The sequence below is a fragment of the Vulpes vulpes genome, chromosome 11, assembly GCF_048418805.1.
Source record: "Vulpes vulpes isolate BD-2025 chromosome 11, VulVul3, whole genome shotgun sequence".
NCBI lineage: Eukaryota > Metazoa > Chordata > Mammalia > Carnivora > Canidae > Vulpes > Vulpes vulpes.
In genome coordinates, this window is record NC_132790.1 from 62,646,430 (window position 1) to 62,663,362 (window position 16,933).

General features: G+C 48.2%; 2 protein-coding genes across 13 annotated transcripts in view; one reads left to right on the forward strand and one right to left on the reverse strand.

Annotated features, from left to right (window-relative positions):
- Positions 1 to 14,536, forward strand: part of ACKR2 (atypical chemokine receptor 2) — a 62,297-nt gene extending 47,761 nt beyond the window's left edge. For 6 of the 12 annotated variants that reach the window (XM_026000913.2, XM_072726604.1, XM_072726609.1 and 3 more), the window contains 3 exons: positions 2,261 to 2,308; positions 4,400 to 4,483; positions 8,668 to 14,536. In XM_026000913.2, the coding sequence (XP_025856698.2) occupies positions 8,697 to 9,851 (1,155 nt within the window). In that variant the 5' untranslated portion in view covers positions 2,261 to 2,308; positions 4,400 to 4,483; positions 8,668 to 8,696 and the 3' untranslated portion in view covers positions 9,852 to 14,536. Of the gene's footprint in view, positions 1 to 2,260; positions 2,309 to 4,399; positions 4,488 to 8,667 lie in introns of all 12 variants that reach the window. The other 6 variants (XM_026000914.2, XM_072726607.1, XM_072726599.1 and 3 more) reach the window with 2 other exon arrangements.
- CYP8B1 (cytochrome P450 family 8 subfamily B member 1) lies at positions 13,394 to 16,726 on the reverse strand. The gene has a single exon (XM_026000912.2). It carries the CDS (start codon positions 16,549 to 16,551, stop codon positions 15,046 to 15,048), a length of 1,506 nt encoding a protein of 501 aa, XP_025856697.1. The 5' UTR covers positions 16,552 to 16,726; the 3' UTR covers positions 13,394 to 15,045.
- Positions 16,727 to 16,933: the final 207 nt, after the last annotated feature.

Below are 16,933 nucleotides of genomic sequence, written 5' to 3' on the forward strand. Positions count from 1 at the left end.
AAATTGATTCAGGAAAGACGTGAAAATCATACCTTCTGTAGCAGCAGCTCCTTCAAGAGCTGGGCTCTAAAACCACTTCATTTTTATTAACTGAAATAAGCTTTGGGAGGGGGTTGCCTGGTGAGTTTATCAATGTCACAAACATCCCCATTCCCTGATAAGAGCCAGGAAACATTGAGTAATGTGGGGTCCCAGGGAGCATGGGGAGCCGGTGGGCCTCACATCTCCTAGGGAGCAGGAGGAAACTTCAAAGGCAGTCATGCTCTGCAAGGGACCTGATAAGGTCACTTGCAGCCAGGCTCTGTGATTCCACAGAGGGAGGTTTAGTGCAATGAATGAGCTCTGGGCATGAGACCAGGCAAGATATACCAAAACATTCCCAAAGATTATTCCTGGAGGCAATTAGCCCTTTTTCTATTTTTTCTTGTATTTCTGCATTTTAAATTGAGCATATATTACTTTTGTAATCAGGAAAAATACATGTTAAAAAAGTAAAGAGAGAAAGAGAGGGTGCAATGGTCCAGGGCTCTAAGGTCAGCCCTGCCTGACTTGTAGCATGGCTCTGGGCTTCCTGTGAAAACAGAGAGGTAGCACCTAGTGCCTCTAAGAAGGGAGCCAAGAGGATTTGCACAGTCCAGGCAATAAGGGTCTGGGGAAGTAAGTTACTATTGTTTTCATTGTACTCTATACATCACAATGAATCCAAATGCAAGGCTTGCCGTAGTGGACCATGAAGAGGGCAGCTGTCCATTCCGGGAGTCTGAGGTCAGGGCTCCCAGCAGTGGAGCTCCCAGCATACGATTCAGCACTCTGGCTCTGGTGCCCAACAGCACACTTGCTGAGTGTCCTTGGGCAAGTTACTCCCCCTCTCTGAGCTTCAGTTGCTCATTTGTAAAATGGGAATAATAATAGTGCTTGTCTCACAAGGTTGTTGTGAACAGTGAGTACATTAATACACAGAAAGTTTGGCAGAGGGAGAATACAATTGGCTTATTTTCTTTGAGAGACAGTATAATTTAGTGTTTAAGAGCATGGACTCTAGGAGGGGTGCCTGGGTGGTTCAGTCAGTTAAGCATCTGACATTTGATTTCAGCTCAGGTCATGATCTCAGGGTCCTGAGATCGGACCAAGCCTGGCATTGGGCTCCACACTCAACATGGAGTCTGCTTGAGATTCTCTCCCTCTCCCTCTCCTTCTACCTTCTGACCCTTTCCCTGTGCTCGCTTGCTCTTTCTCTCTTAAAATAAAATAAAATAAAATAAAATAAAATAAAATAAAATAAAATAAAAATAAAATAAAATAAAAAGAGCATGGACTCTGGGTTTCAATTCCTGGATCTACTGCTACTCATTTGTTGTGTGACCTTGGGCCAGTTCCCTAATCTCTCTGTGCTTTAGTGTTTTCAGCTATAAAGTGGGGCTGATAATAGCATTTAACTTCTATAACTTCTATAAGGTAAGTGTGAGGATTAAATAAATCAATACAGGTAAAGGTCCTTGCCCTATCATCCAGCAGGACTGTCAGGGCTCTATGGCAGTAGCTATTAAAATGATTGTACAAGATTTACTCCTCACAAAATTCTTTGCTGGAAGTACTATTTCCTTTACGGGTAAGAAGACAGGCTTGTACAAGTGAAGGGTTCTAGGATGGAAGCCTTGACTTTGTGTTAGGTCTGGCAGGGCCCAATGTTCAAGCTCCAGGGCATCTCAAACCAACCAGTGAGGCAGACACTGCTCTGCCCCAGGTAGGCTGTTGATGAGTTCTCTCCAAGTATACCATTATAAGGCACTAGACTTCTTCCCTCCAGTCCTCCTTGTGTGGCTCCCAGTTCCTTTCCCTGTCTTTCATTCATGTACCATCAGCCCCACAGCTAGTCTCCATTCAGGCACCCTGAGCAACGGCAGCCTGGTCTCCTTTCACTTCTTAATTTCTAGCCCCCATTCTTCACCCTTGTCTTTTAATGAGCTAGCCCAGACTCAGCCTGCATTCAAACCCAGCTCTGCGACTTGCTAGCTGTGTGGCCTTGGGCAAGTTCCTTAGCCTCTCTGTGACTAACTTTCCTCATCTGTAAAATCAAATATAGTAGCACCCATATCAGGGTGGTATTGCAAGGATGAAATGAATGGATGCTTGCCAAGTTCTCAGAACAGAGCCTCACTCAGCATAAAGTGCTATGTAAGTAGTGGGCGTTTGTTGCTGTTGTTGTTGTAACTGTCATATACACAGTAGAGTTTAACATCTGGTGTTTCCTCAAATCCAGGGAGAAGAAAATAGAGTGATCTCAACACTGTTACTGGTTCACCCAAAGGCAAGTATTCTCCTACCTGTGTCCCAAGGCCAGAGCACTTTCCACAGCCAGACACTGCGGTCAGAGAGTGTGTCACTTCATAACTCCTTGCTTCAACTTTTCCAGCCACAGCTAGGCCAGGAATCCAGAATGGTAAAACTAGATTTATAGTCAGAGAGAGCCCATCCCAAGCTGAACCAGGGTGGAGCCCAGGCCTTGAGACTCCATCTCCACCCTAGTCCTCCCAGAGCAGTTAGAGGAGACTCCTGAGGGAGGAATCTGGGGGTGGTCAGAGGGCACATCCTGTAACATTGGTCCACGGAGGCTGTGCCAGCTGGAGACAGCACTTGAACATGGCTCAGTGGAAGCAGTGGGCTGGACATGCTCCATGGCTACAGGCTCCCAAGGCCACCATTGCAGGGCTGGCCCAGGCTTGGGAAATGACCCACGGAAGGAGGGTCTTGGCTCTGCTGTGTCCAGAGCACCAATGGGAGGAGGCAGAAAACCAAGCAAGGGAAAAGTGAGGCAAGAAAAGACATGAAGAGTGGTTACAGTACTGATTAAGTCCATGGTCACTTGTTGAATGCCCCTCAGATGCCAGCCCTGTGCTAGTGCATTCTAGCCCCTCTCTAGCCGAGGAGGCAAGCAATTCTCAAAAGGTGACTCTGTTCAAGGAGGCAGGTACCAAGGCCGAGGAGTGACCCTCTGTTAGTGCTGGGGTTTGGGGCAGGGGTTATGCCAAGCTAGTGTCCAGACAGGCTTCTGGGAAGGGAGAATTTAGATTTCATTTTACAAGATATGATTTCCAAATTGTAAGGAAGCCAGCCTAATTTTCGTTCATTAGAAGTGATCTCAGATGTTATTCTTGGTTTTACATTTTGAAAGCTAGTATGGCTTTTTGAGGTAATATTTGATCTTGTTTATTTGTTCACTAGTCAGAGCTACAGCATGGGCAGCGCACTCGGTATGGCTGTGCCATGGGCATCTGAGAGGAGACCTCGCGTGACCCTATCCTCAAGAGCTCTTGGCTGGGGAGGAGGCAGCTACAGGACTGATAAGACAGGCAGAGGAGGAAAGGTGATGAGAGACATAGACAGGGACCTAGTGAAATGGGCAGGGTTAGGTCAGGTTTCGTGGAGTCTTGATCAGTGGTATGCCAGTAAAGCTTTAATAACCAGCTCTCAGTGATGATGGTGGGGGCACATGCAAGAAGGAGAGGAAGCTCCAATTTGTGGCATTTGCCATGGTATAAATATCCCCACCATGACCAATTTCAAGCTACCAGCTTAACATCCCCCAATGTGGAATTAGTTAATTCGATGGTTGTTTGTTGGATGCCTCCCAGATATTGCATAACTGGCTCTCATAAGCCTGTGGGAGCTGCTCCAGCACATCAAACCTTAACACTGGTTATTAAAGTCAGACGTCCTGCTACCAGAGGCTCATCCTTCAAACTCAGGTTTGGCCATACTGAAAAGGGGAGGGTCACCAATTCTACCTTGTATCGTTGGGACCATTTCCAATCCTGAGTCCATCATTTGCTGATCTGAAGTGGGGACATTTGGATTCCACCCATTCCAAGCCTCAGTTTCCTGATCTAGAAAATGGGAATCATGATAGTACTGCTTCCCAGAACTATGGTGAGGATTAAATGAGAAAAATCACACCTGGGTGTTCAGCTCAAGGCAGGAGCTCAACTAACGTGGTTGTCTTTCTGTCTAGAGGGATACAGAAATATCCTCTCTCTTGTTGCCTCAACTGTGGCTTCTCTGAGAGGCCTAGGAAGGTGAACTCTAGATCCTTAGGAGGGGTCATTACTCTCCAGCTAGAGATTCTTGCTGAGTCAAAGCTGGAGCCAAGGCAGGCCAGCAGCCTCAGGAAGTCACAAAGAGGATGATGTTACTGCTCCAGAAACAAGCTGTAGTTTGCCTTTGTGCCCTTGGCTTCATTGTAGGGGAAGCTCTGCTCACCTCACCCTTGTTTTCCCTCTTCTTTAAATCCTCCCTCTCTATACAGTTCCCTAGATTCCCCCAAAGTTTCCACTGCATAACTTTGTACTGCTAATTCATACTAGCATGTAAATAACTGATACTCTCATTTATTCCTTTCAAGGTATGGCTGGATAAGCCAAATGAACTTGGGCATAAGGAAAAGTGAACATAAAAAAGAAAAACCTGAGTGAGTCCAGAGGGACAGGTAGGTAAGTGTTTACTAAGACCTGAAGAGCAGGCAGTCAGGAACATGGGGTTCATGGCTCAGTGTGGCCACTGACCACTCACTGTGTGCTTGGCACAAGTTGTTCCCCTTCTTGAGTCTTAGTTTCCCCTGCTTTTCAGCTGAAGGAGGTGGATGCGATGTTCTCTCACTCCTTCAGTCTGAAATTCTGGAGGCACAGAGGGTCACAGGAAGTGTACGGTAACCTATTGCCACTGTAACAAATTCAGTGGCTTAAAACAACACAAATTTATGACCTTCAAGTTCTAGGGGCCAGAAGTCTGAGATGGGTCAGCAGGGCTTGGTTCCTTCTAGAGGCTCAGCACAGACTCTATTCCTTGCCTCTTATAGCTTCTAGAGGCTGCTTAAATCCTTTGTCTTGTAACTGAATTGCTCTGACCTCTGTTTCTACCCTGATTCTCCTCTGATTTGGACAGTCTTGCCTCTCTCATATAAAGACCCTTCTGATTACACTGGCCCTCCCTTAGTCACATCTGTAAATCTCTTTTGATATAGAAGGTAACATATTTTTTAATCTTTTTATTTTTTTAAACATTTTATTTATTCATAGAGACACACACAAAGAGAGAGGCAGAGACACAGGCAGAGGGAGAAGCAGGCTCCATTCAGGGAGCCTGATGTGGGACTCGATCCTGGGTCTCCGGGATCACGCCCTGGGCTGGAGGTGGCGCTAAACCTGCTGAGCCACCAGGGCTGCCCCCGCTGAACCACCAGGGCTGCCCCGTAACATATTTAAAGATTTTTAAAATGTATTTATGAGAGAGAGAGAGAGAGGCAGAGACAGAGGCAGATTGTATTTATTTATTCATGAAAGACACAGGCAGAGGGAGAAGTAGGCTTCCTGCAGGGAGCTCGATGTGGGACTTGATCCCAGGACTCCAGGATCACACCCTGAGCCAAAGGCAGACGCTCAACCGCTAAGCCACCCAGGCGGCCCAGAAGGTAACATATTTATAGGTTTCAGTAGATATCGTTGGGAGGCCATTATTCTGATCATAGGTAGGCTCAATAAAGCCTTTTGGGGGGGGGGGGAGGTGGCATTAGTGGTGGAATCTACGGAGGCTAGACCAGCCACTGCAGGCAATATCCTGGGCATTCAAGACCTCCTGAATCCAAATCACACCTTTGTCAGTGGGCTCCTTTTAGTGATTGCTGGATATGGCAAAACAGAGGACAGGGATGAGATGGGACCAGGGGCAAGGCACTGTTCCTATAGTCTAAAACCTGGGAGTCAGATACAGCTCAGCCATGTGATTGTGGGAAAGTGCTCTCTTCATAGAATAAATGGGGCTGATAGTCTCTTCCTGGTTTGCCTTACAGGACGGCCACAGTGGCTGTGAAGGTGCCTGGCCAGTTGCCACATGCACATAGAGGTGCTGCTTGCTGCTGTCATTGTTGTTGGCCTTACTGATGAGAGTGATGGGAGGGGCTGGTGCTTTCAGAGGTCAGGATGACCTGGAAAGATTCCCAGAGTGAAAGGTCAGGAGGCCAGAGGCCCTGAGAGGGAAGGGAACAGTGTTCTGGGTGGAAGGAGCCTTGTAAAGGTGACCTGGGCCAGCCTGGAGCCTGCTGACCCTGACCTCTGACTTTGATCAAAGCAATTATCAAACTTGGTTGTTTGTTAAAGCAGGGACTTTGAGAAACCAGGTCAGGATCAACGTCAGTAATGCTGGACCAGAAGAGCCGGTGTTTAATTAGTGACAGGTTCTGATTAATAATCCCTAATCAGGCCCAAGTGCAGAAGTGCACTCCCTCCTCCCAACCCCAGTAGCTCATGGACTCCCAACATTAGCCATGTGCTGGGAGCATCCTTACTGCTACCCAGGAAAAGGAGGTGCTCAGGGACAGGAGACCCCAGATGCATAAGAGGGGAATGAAGGACCAGGAAGGGAAAGCACAGGTCAAAGTTCCTGAGGCCAGTCAGGAGCTCAGCCCTAAATAAAGCTGCCCATGCTGAGCTCCTAGGTGGGGTTAGGGCATGTGTGTGATTTTCCCCCAATATTTGGCAGATGCCATTTAATAGGAGCCCAAGGGTGGTGCAGAGTCTCAATGACTAGGAAGACGCTGGAGTTTCCCTGGGTGACATTCTGCCTCAGAGGCATTGTGAGGTCCCAGGGTCATGGATACTAGAAGGGTCACCTGAGGGGCTGAGTCAACATTTCTTTCAGAATTCTACCTGAGGGAAAAAAATTACAAAACTTCTACCAGGAAGGACTGGGGAAAATTTTGCAATATATGTAAGTAAAAAAAGCGAAATCCTAGGGATGCCTGGTGGCTCAGCGCTTGAGTGTCTGCCTTTGGCTCAGGGCATGATCCTGGAGTCCGGGGATTGAATCCCACATTGCGCTCCCTGCATGGAGCCTGCTTCTCCCTCTGCCTGTGTCTCTGCCTCTCTCTCTCTCTGTGTCTCTCATGAATAAATAAATAAAATCTTAAAAAAAAAAAGAAGTGAAATCCTTACCATGTATAATCTCTTTTAAAATGAGAATCCCATCCATTAAAACAACATATTATTCACCGAAGAATACAAACAAGCATTGAACATATTAAAAGTTCAATCTCATTTGAATCAAAGAATAAAAAATAAAACCCAGAGATGGAAAATGGGCTTGATTTATATTTCTTGGTTTATGAACCATTGTCACCAGCCTATAGGCCCCACTCTGGAGTACTTGCATGATTGCCTCCTTGAGTGACATATTCTTTTTTATCTCCTATTCTCTTCTCCAAAACCCTCTTCTTCACTGGTGAACAGTCTAATGTGTTGAACATGAAGTCTCTCTCCTGGAACATAGAACAGGATTAGCATAATCCTTGGTTCATGACAGATTCTTATCACTGCTTCATGTGAGGCTCTCTCTTAAAAAACATTTTTAATAATACAATTAAAACCTGGAAAACCACTGCCCCAGAGGGAACTAACTTGACCGCAGACAGTGACCTGCCCTCATCCCATGCCTCTGGCTTCTGCCAAGGCAGCCACCATCTTAAATGCATCTTAAATGCTTGTCATTCCCCTGCTTTCCCTTTCATCTCTTTGAACTCCTTCAAACCATTTTTGTTTCATTTGTCTTAATTCTATTAAGCAAGTATCATGTATATATTTTTATAGGACTTAGAAATGTTGGACATATTCAAATGGCAGTAAGGAGGTAGAGATTCCCAGGTGGGGGTGGGGGAGTAAGAAAGGAACCTGAGGATGTCTCTCATGTTTCAGTCCTAGGTGACTAGGTAGTTGGTGGTACCATTCAGTTAGGTAGATGCAAGAGAGAAGTTGCTGGTGGGAAGATGATGGACTCAGTTTTCAACAAAGCAATAGTTTAAGCTAGCATTCTATGAGTGCCTACTATGTTCTGGGCACTCTTCATAGAGTGTGAAGTCGTCTAAATGAATGATCACATTTAAGCTTCAGAAGAACCCCATGAAGTAGGTACTATTAGCAGTAGTATCATTTTAAAGATGGAGTAACTGAGGAATGGAAAGTTTTAGTAGGCTGAGTCAGCATGGTGGATCACTTTTCTGCTCCAAACCTAGATATCCTGGATAAAAATATTTTTAAAATATTAAATGTTTATAAACAAAAATATTGGTGTAAGGCTAAATATTTATAAGTAAAACATTTTTAAAATAACAAAAACAAGGGAAACACTTAGATGATAGAAGTCAAGAAAATTGAAAGTCAGAGTGGACACACTTGATATTTATGGATAAAACAAGTCCCACTGAAGAGAAGTGCTTGTTAAAAACAAAACATAAGCCACACAAAGAAGAATAATTAGGAGGCACACATGAGGAAGAGTGTGGAGACACAATACACAGCTGAATTGGAATTCCCCAAATTATAAAGAAAAATTCTGAAAGACATAATAAGTTCTTTCAAACGATGAAGGAGAAAATAAAGAGAAGCCATAATGAAAGAAGTGATACTATTAAAACACCTGAGGTTAGCCACCCATCCAGGTGACAGCTATAAGTGGTAGGCTTAGGGTCCCCACACCTATGCTCTTCCTTGCTAGCCTACAGGTACTGATGTCGATGTGAAGAGTCTGTTGGGCCTTCCAGAGCAGTAGCAAAAGTGGATTTGGAGAATGGTACAGAATGTCTGGTTTCATCTTTTTTCTCTTCCACTGTACTGTGGTCCACAGAGCTCCGGAACTGAGCGTGTCCTCCCAGCATGGCCCCCACTGCTTCCCCTCTGCCGCTGACCACTGAGGTCACCAGTTCTGAGAACAGCAGCTCCTTCTACGACTATGAGTATTACCTGGACCAGGTAGCCTTCATGCTCTGCAGGAAGGACGAAGTGCTGGCCTTTGGCAGGATCTTCCTGCCAATCTTCTACAACCTGATCTTTGTGCTGGGTTTGGGCGGGAACCTCCTTCTTCTAGTGGTCTTGCTTCGGTATATACCTCGCAGGCGGATGACTGAAGTCTATCTGCTGAACCTGGCCATCTCCAACCTCCTGTTTGTGGTGACACTGCCTTTCTGGGGCATCTCCGTGGCCTGGCATTGGGTCTTTGGGAATTTCTTGTGCAAGATGGTGAGCACCCTCTATACCATCAACTTCTACAGTGGCATCTTCTTCATTAGCTGCATGAGCCTGGACAAATACCTGGAGATCGTCCATGCTCAGCCTCACCACAGGCTGAGAACCCGGGCCAAAAGCCTGCTTCTGGCTGCCATGGTATGGGCTATGGCCCTGGCTGTCTCCATCCCCGACATGATTTTTGTGCGGACACATGAAAACCCCATGGGTGTGTGGAACTGCTATGCAGATTTTGGGGGTCATGCGACCATCTGGAAGCTCTTCCTCCGTTTCCAGCAGAACTTCCTGGGTTTTATTCTTCCACTCCTTGTCATGATCTTCTTCTACTCCCGCATTGGCTCTGTGCTGGTCAGGCTGAGGCCCCCAGGTCAGGGCCGGGCTCTAAGGATAGTCATAGCCCTCGTGGTGGCGTTCTTTGTGCTGTGGTTCCCATACAACCTCACCTTGTTTCTGCACTCACTGCTGGACCTCCAAGTCTTTGGGGAATGCAAGGTTGCCCGACACCTGGACTATGCAATGCAGGTGACAGAGAGCATTGCCTTCCTTCACTGCTGCTTCACCCCCATTCTTTATGCTTTCTCCAGCCGCCACTTCCGCCAGTACCTGAAGGCTTTCCTCGTCACTGTGCTCAGGCGGCACCAGACACCTTGCCCTGCACAGGCCCCACTGTCCAGCTGTTCTGAGAGTAGCAGTCTTACTGCTCAAGAAGAAGTGACCAACATGAATAACCTTGGGGAGAGGCAGGCTGAACACTCCCCCAACAAGAATGATATGGGAAAAAATTAAGTCTGAGTGTCCATACCATGGTCTGGTGAGAATGGCTGGGACCTAGTTCACTCAGTTGGGCATCCACCCAAACTCCTCTCTCCAAAGGCCTTAGAGACCATGTTGCCATACCCCATGGTCAGCTCTCAGTTCTCCACCATAAGCGACATTTGCTTACTCCTGCCTCCTTCTTCCTCTTTCTTTATTGCCTTCTAGGAAACCATACTCTCTTGAGTGAATTGCTAGAGTAGTTTCCCAACTGACCTCTGTGCTTGCTGTCATGCACTCCTGTCATCTAATCTACATCCACCAGCCAGAATGATCACATCCCCCTCAGCTGTCACTTCCATCATCCTCAGAGTAGCCCAAGGCTTGCCACCCACCAGTCTGCTCCCTTCCCTGGAGCTCAGCTGGGGAAATATTGTTGCAATATTGTTTAATGTCACAGCATTGATGGTGGCTCCAAGGGTCTGGCCAGTGGGAGGGGCTGGAAGTGCCCCACATGGGGAACTTTCCAGGAACATGAGAGATAGCAGGTGGGAGGCAGAGTGAACACATGTTCCTAGCAGTTCGAGAGGATCATCTTCTCTCTGCTTCCCATGCTCTCTCTGGAGCCTTCAGGGGTCCCTGGGGTCTATGCAAAGCCCAAGGTCTTTGTCCAGACTCCAAGGTCTTTCACAAGTACCATACACCAGCTTACTCTTATACTTCTTCATTACTTTTCATTTCCTGGACACCAGGAACCCTTGTTTCTTGCACCTTCCCACCTTTATGTTTTGCACTTGCCACTCTCTTGTGTAACAGGGATCATTTTTCAGCCAGCTGTCCCTTCATCCTTTTTTTTTATAACAGAATTCTACTTGCTCTGGGAAGCCACTCCTTGGTCACTCTGCCCTCTGCATTGGATAGAAGTTGAGTAGAGCACAGGACTTGAGCCAATTACAGCCTTACCTTTCCCTGGCACAGTGATTCATTTAGGATGGGCACAGGACCCAGGAAGAGCTTGTGGCAATTAAAACATGCTAGAGCAGAGGCATGAGACTAAAGCCAAGAAGATGTGTGGTCTGGGGTCCTCCTTCATCAACTTGAACTTCAGAGGGTGAGGTAATAGCACAGTGAGTGAGCAGACCCTAAGGGTCTGTTCAAGCCCCAGAATCTAGGCATGGCTGAAGATCATCCCAGTCCTGGACTTGACGGTTACATGAACCAATATATTCCTTTAAAGTTTAGGTGGTAATGTTTTGTAACTTGTAATCTAAGGATTCCTGGCTGATATGCCCTGCCTGGGTGCTTTCCTCTTCATGTCCCCTGTGGTTAACATCTGCCCTGCTCACTGAAGGTGGTGATTTGTTTGAGGATGTGGTGGATAGGGTTCTATTTTAGGGCTTCTGAAATGTGCCTCATAAGGGACTTAAGTTCTGCCCATAGAGCAGCCTGACTGAACCAACAGGGTCTTAGGTACCCAGGGTCTCTGACTTTGTATCCATGATGCACAGATGGAATGGCATGAGGTATGCCAGCCAAGGGACACACCTGGTAAGGCTCATCCCCAGTACTGGTGCATGTGTGTGTGTAGTCTGTGTACATGTGTCTGTTTTGCTCTGTGGGCTGTGCATAGGACATATGGTTACGTATGTAGGTCTGACATGAACATGTCACTGTGTCCACATGGGTCTGGGCATGTGCCCATGGGTTTTCTGTGTGTTCCTATGTGTCTTTCTGTAGCTGTGTATGTGTGGGATGTGCTGTCTGCAAACAGCAGGTATATAAGAAGGGCCCCAAAGCATATGCCCAAGGGAGAGAAGGGCTGCCACAGGTGACCCATTGATCCCTCTCACTGTCCTAGTTGCCATACTGCAGATGCCATATTGAGGGCTCTCACTTCTATCACAGAAGGGACTGATCAGGAAGTGAATTTGGAGGTGGGCTCTCACAGCCCAGGCCAGGCCAGGGCTGCCTTCATCCTGACCTTACTTCCCCAGCCTGAACGTTGGTTTCTTCTGCTGCTCTCCATCTGCCCAAATGCCTGGCTCCCTGGCTTCACTGCTCAGACCTTTCCAAGAAAGCTCCCAGGATTCTCTTGTTCCTCATATCCTGAGGCAAGATGGACTTTTCTCCTGGTGACCCTGGGAGAAGGACAGGCATGGCTCTGCCTGGGAGCAGGGCTGCCCACTCTCTACCCTGTGAAGTATGGTTTGAGGGTTTACAGCTGTTACTACCTATGAAAAAAGAAAAGCCAAACCAAACCAAAACAAAAACCTCTTTTCTTTCCCAGGTGCCTGCAATTCCACCATTGGCATGTCATTCCTGATCTTGCTTTGTTATTAGCTATCCTCAGAGAATACACATAGTGGGCTTTTCTTTGAGAGAGAAAAAAATTGGTACAGAAATGAGGATTTGGGGATCAGAACTGCTGTGTCAGAACATGTAGTGACTAGTTGTATCCTTGGGGGTTTCAGACTTCCTACTGCCTCAAGGCCCCTGGAAGGTAAGAAAGGGTAGCCCTTGTAGAGAGTGTGTCCTGTCCCCATGCAGAGGGCATAGGACTACAGGTGACATGGGCCCCACCCTTGCCCACAGGTGGGCATTGGCTTCTGTGTGCACACTCTAACCATGAGTGGTCATGTCTTCCTGGGAGGCCCGTTGTTATGGTGGATATCCATGACTGTGGGATGGTATACTTGTATTCACCTCAACCTGACCCACTGAAGGTTCCCTTGGTCCCAGGCATACCCTCAAACATGAGGTTCTTGGGAGATCTACATGAAGTCACTCTCAGTTGAAACTTCTTGGTCTTGACTCAATGGATTTGGGCCCTCAGGTTAGGCCCCTGGCCCAGATTTCTTTGAGCGTGGGGAGAATGAGAGGATGCAGCACCTAGGTCTGCGCAGGACCCAGGAGTATGTCAAGGCCCTGTATCTTTGCCCTGAACCCAATACCTGCTCTGGCACAGGGCCTGGCTATGTGGAGAGGTCATTGGTAAGCTCCCCATGGTGGCTCCTAGCCTCTCAGTCTGCTTCTTCCTATTCTGTACTCCCCATGTGAGTTTTCTTTTGCTCCTGGCCCCTTGTAGAATAGGGTGGGATATCCTGGCTCCAGTCAGCATCATTTTGGAGTAAATAGATTCACAGAAAGACAGGCTCTGGCCTAGAGTCACATAGCATGTGGAGACAGACACCTATCTCTAGTCCTGTGTTTGAGCTGCTTTAACAACCTGTTATCCTGGCAAAACTCTGAGCAGAACAACCAGCCTCAAAATAATAGAAGAGGATAGTAATAGGTGAGGGATAGGTGAGTAAGAGAGAAGCCCCACTAGGCATCCTCGCAGGGGTTCTATGCCGTTTGGCCTCCCTATGCCCACTCCCACAGCCATTGCCCCTCCTGTCTGGGCCATGCCATCAAGCCAACTGGGCTCTGGCAACAACACCCTCTCACTCACCCCCAGCCCTGGAAAGTATGCCTGGCAATGAGATTGTCTCCATTTCATATGCCAGAAAGCTGAGTGAGGCCAGGGAGGGGAAGGAAATGATTTGAGGACAAGAAGTAAAGTGGCTGAGACTGAGTCAATTTTCTGTCATTTAATCTCTGTTTAGGGAATTGGGGGTCAGAGATGAAGTAATAAGATACCAAGTCCTATGAGCTCCAGTCTGGAGGAGGGGGAAAGAGAAAGAGAGCAGGACATAGAAAGCAATGACACATAACAGATGTGCTATGACACAAACTATGCTAGGGTAGCCTCAGGGGATGGAGTCCATTTCTGGCCAGAGGATGGAAGGGGTGAGATCCAGGAAAACTTCCAGGAGAAGCCAGCCCCGGGGTTGGCTGTAGAAGCAAGCAACTGTACTTTATAGATCGTAAATTGCACTGGATTGAAAATTTAGGGACCAATGGTGGCAAAATTTAAATGTTAGGTGTGGAAGGATGGGGGGCCCGAAAAGTGAAAGAGTGACAATCGGAGTTGAAAGGTTTGGAGAAAGGTCAGGGTAAAGAGAGGACCCGGCAGGCCTGGTGTGGGGAGATGTGGGGTGCTGAGCTATAAGAAAGGCAGTGGGGGTGGGAAAAACATGACAGTTTCAAAGGCACCACTGGGGCTTGAAGGAACAGACTGGGGCCTGACTACAAATGGGTGAGAGCAGGGGAGGAAGTGAGGGTGTCTTCTCCATATCTGTCTTGGGGGATAGTGCAGCTGGTGGTGTCCTGAGCAGAGACAGGCAGAGAAATCCAGAGAAGGGGGTGGTTTAGGGCAGAGGTGAGGAACAGATGCTGAGTTCTGCATGAGCCAAACTGAGTCAGAGGGGCTGTGGGACCCCGGTAGGGAGGCTGAGGGTCTGCATTGTAGGAACGGGTTCCAAGCTCAGCAGTGGTTGCAGAAACCAGAGGAGTGGTTGATGTGGGGTGGACACTTGGAGGGGAGACAAGGGCATTGAGGAGGGGCCTTGAATAACTCCTATGTGAAAGGCAACATGTCTCTAGACCTGCTCTATCCAGTTCAGGAGCCACTAGCCCCATATGGCTGTTGAGCACTTAGAATGCACCTGGTCTGAAGTGAGAAAGGCTGCTAGGGGAAAAAGTACACACCAGAATTTCCAGGCAACACAGAAAAAAGAACTGTAAAAATATTTCACAACTATTCTTATATTGATGACATACTGAAATGCTAATCTTTTAGATATATTGGTCTAAGTTAAATATATTATAAACATGAACTTCGCCTGTTTCCTTTTATTTTTTTAAAAAATGGGTCAGCTAGGAAATTAAAAATTACACACGTGGCTTGCCTTGTATTCCTTTGGATGAACTTGAATTCCACAGGATGTGGAATAAGCATAGAGGAAAACAATAAAGTGAGGTAGGAGAGTGGAGGGTAACATTTGCAAGACACTGTGTTACAATAACCAGTTTCTGTACTGCAGGACTTGTCAAGGTACGCATTATTTCCCAAACTAAGTTTCCCACAGATACTTTCCCTTCCTCTGTCTGCACTTTGCATGAGAGGAGGGTTCTGCAGAACCCACTCTGAGAGATGGTGTTTTCAGGGGAGACGGATAAGCCTACCAGGTAGCAAGAGGAAAGCCAGAGAGCAAGGAAGGCAACCAGGACAGAGGTAGGAGATACCAGAGAACCCGAGGGAAGGGTGGGGCTTCAGAGGGGCAAGAGGAGGTAGAGACCCCCAGGGGAAGCCTTGAGGCCAGGCTTGCAGCCACCGTGGCAGAGCTCAGCTGGTTGGTCTCAGGCGGTAGCGGAAGCGCACCTCGTGGCTGGGCTGTGTGGTGCCAAAGCCCCATCGCTGGGGATCCACAGGTGGCACGGGTGTGTTGGGGTCCACCAGCTCCATGTCAAAGTATGTCACCATGAGCAGGACAAAGAGCTTCATCTCATTGGTGGCCAAGAACCTCCCAGGGCAGATGGAGACACCTGAGCCCCACGGCATGGTATAGTGGTGGATCTTCTTGCCTGCCTTGTAGAAGTCCACTTTTCGGCTACCATTGGGGTTGAGGAAACGATCATACTTGAAGGTGGTGGGTTCCGGGTGGATGTCAGGATCCATGTGTACTGAAAGATAGGGGAAGAGGGCCACAATATCTCCACTTCGAAGCAGGTACTCCTGTCCACTGGCCATCTTCAGGATATGGTCATTGTGCACCACCCTGAGGAGGGTGGGTGCAGCCCCCAGCCGCAGAGTCTCCTCCATCACACTGTCTAGCACTGGCGTGTGGTGCAGGGTGCTGACCTCGAAGTCAAAGGACTGCCTGGCCTTCAGCCTGGCCTCCCCTAGGACTTGGGTGGCCTCCTCTCTCACAGCCCGCAAGGCTTCCGGGTGTTTTAGGAGGAACAAGAGGGCCCAGAAGGAGGTCGGGCCCGTGTTCCCCTGGGAGGCCCAGAGCATCATGAAGTTGAACTTGTCTTGCATGGCCGGGGCTACTCCCCGCTCCCTCAGATACTGAAGCATGTAGGATATCCAGCGGCTTATGCCATTCTTTTCCAAGTTGTGCTTCACAGAGAGTGCCTTGTGGAAGAGGCGCTGGAGCCGGCCCACTTCTCGCCACTCCCGGGGCCCCAGCAAGGAATACACAAATCTGGGGAACAAGCGGTCAAACTTACGGAACTGAACAAATAATTCCTCTGCCTGTCGCAGGTCCTGGTCTTGGTCCTTGGTATAGCCGAATAAGCTCAGGTAGCCAGCCTTGAACAAGACATTGTAGCAGAAGTGGAAGAGGCCATCTTCATGCCAGCAGCTAGAATCCAGACTCTGGCCTGTGGGTCCTAGCATAACCAAGGACAGGCTGTCTAGCATGGTTTTGTTGAGATCCTCCAAGCCATCCCCCATGAGGTATTTGGTGCTGGCAGAGTGTATCATCCGGTAGTCTCCCTGCCCGGAGTCGTATCCAAATACCTTTAGCACCAGTTTTTCTGCATACTCCACAAAGTCTAGTTTTCTCTGTGCATCCTTGAGGATGGGGCCAAAGGACAGGGGGTCCATGACAAAGGTGAAGTACTGGCCTCCGAGCTGCACTGTGAACACATCTCCATGCTTGGCCCACATGTGCTTCAGGAATTCAAACATATTCTTCCGGAAAGCCATGGCATGGCCTAGCCAGGGGATGGAGCCCTTATCCAGAGGGGGCTCCTGGGGCCTGCGTTGCCGGAGCACCCCAAGCAAATACAGGCACCCCGTAGTGACCACCAGCAGGACTCCCAGCACCAGACCCCAGAACACCATGGCTGTGCTCTTCCAGGTTGAGCTCTGGACACACTGCTCTCTGTGTGTCAGAGAGTTTCTGAGAGGCTTTGGACAAGTTGGGGATGAAAAGGTCTGTCCACCTGAACCTTGCCCTGTGGCTGGAAGTTGTATTAAGTAACCCTGTTGAGACAGTACCTGGGAGCAAAATGTTCTCTTAGATATAGCACTTGCTGCAACCTGGTCATGTGGGAGGAGGGGGTGGTACCAGAAGGAAGCCCAGAAAGAAGCCTCTAGCTATGGGCACAGTCCCCTCACCAGCTTTATGCTTTGCTCTGATCTTTTCAGACTCAGCTCCAGCATGAAGTCTACAAAGCTTTCTTTGATCCCACTCTACCCCCATGATTTATTGACCATTCACACC

Coding starts and splice junctions, on each gene's coding strand:
- CYP8B1 (XM_026000912.2), bottom strand. CDS start 16,551: ATGGTGTTCTGGGGTCTGGTGCTGGGAGTCCTGCTGGTGGTCACTACG.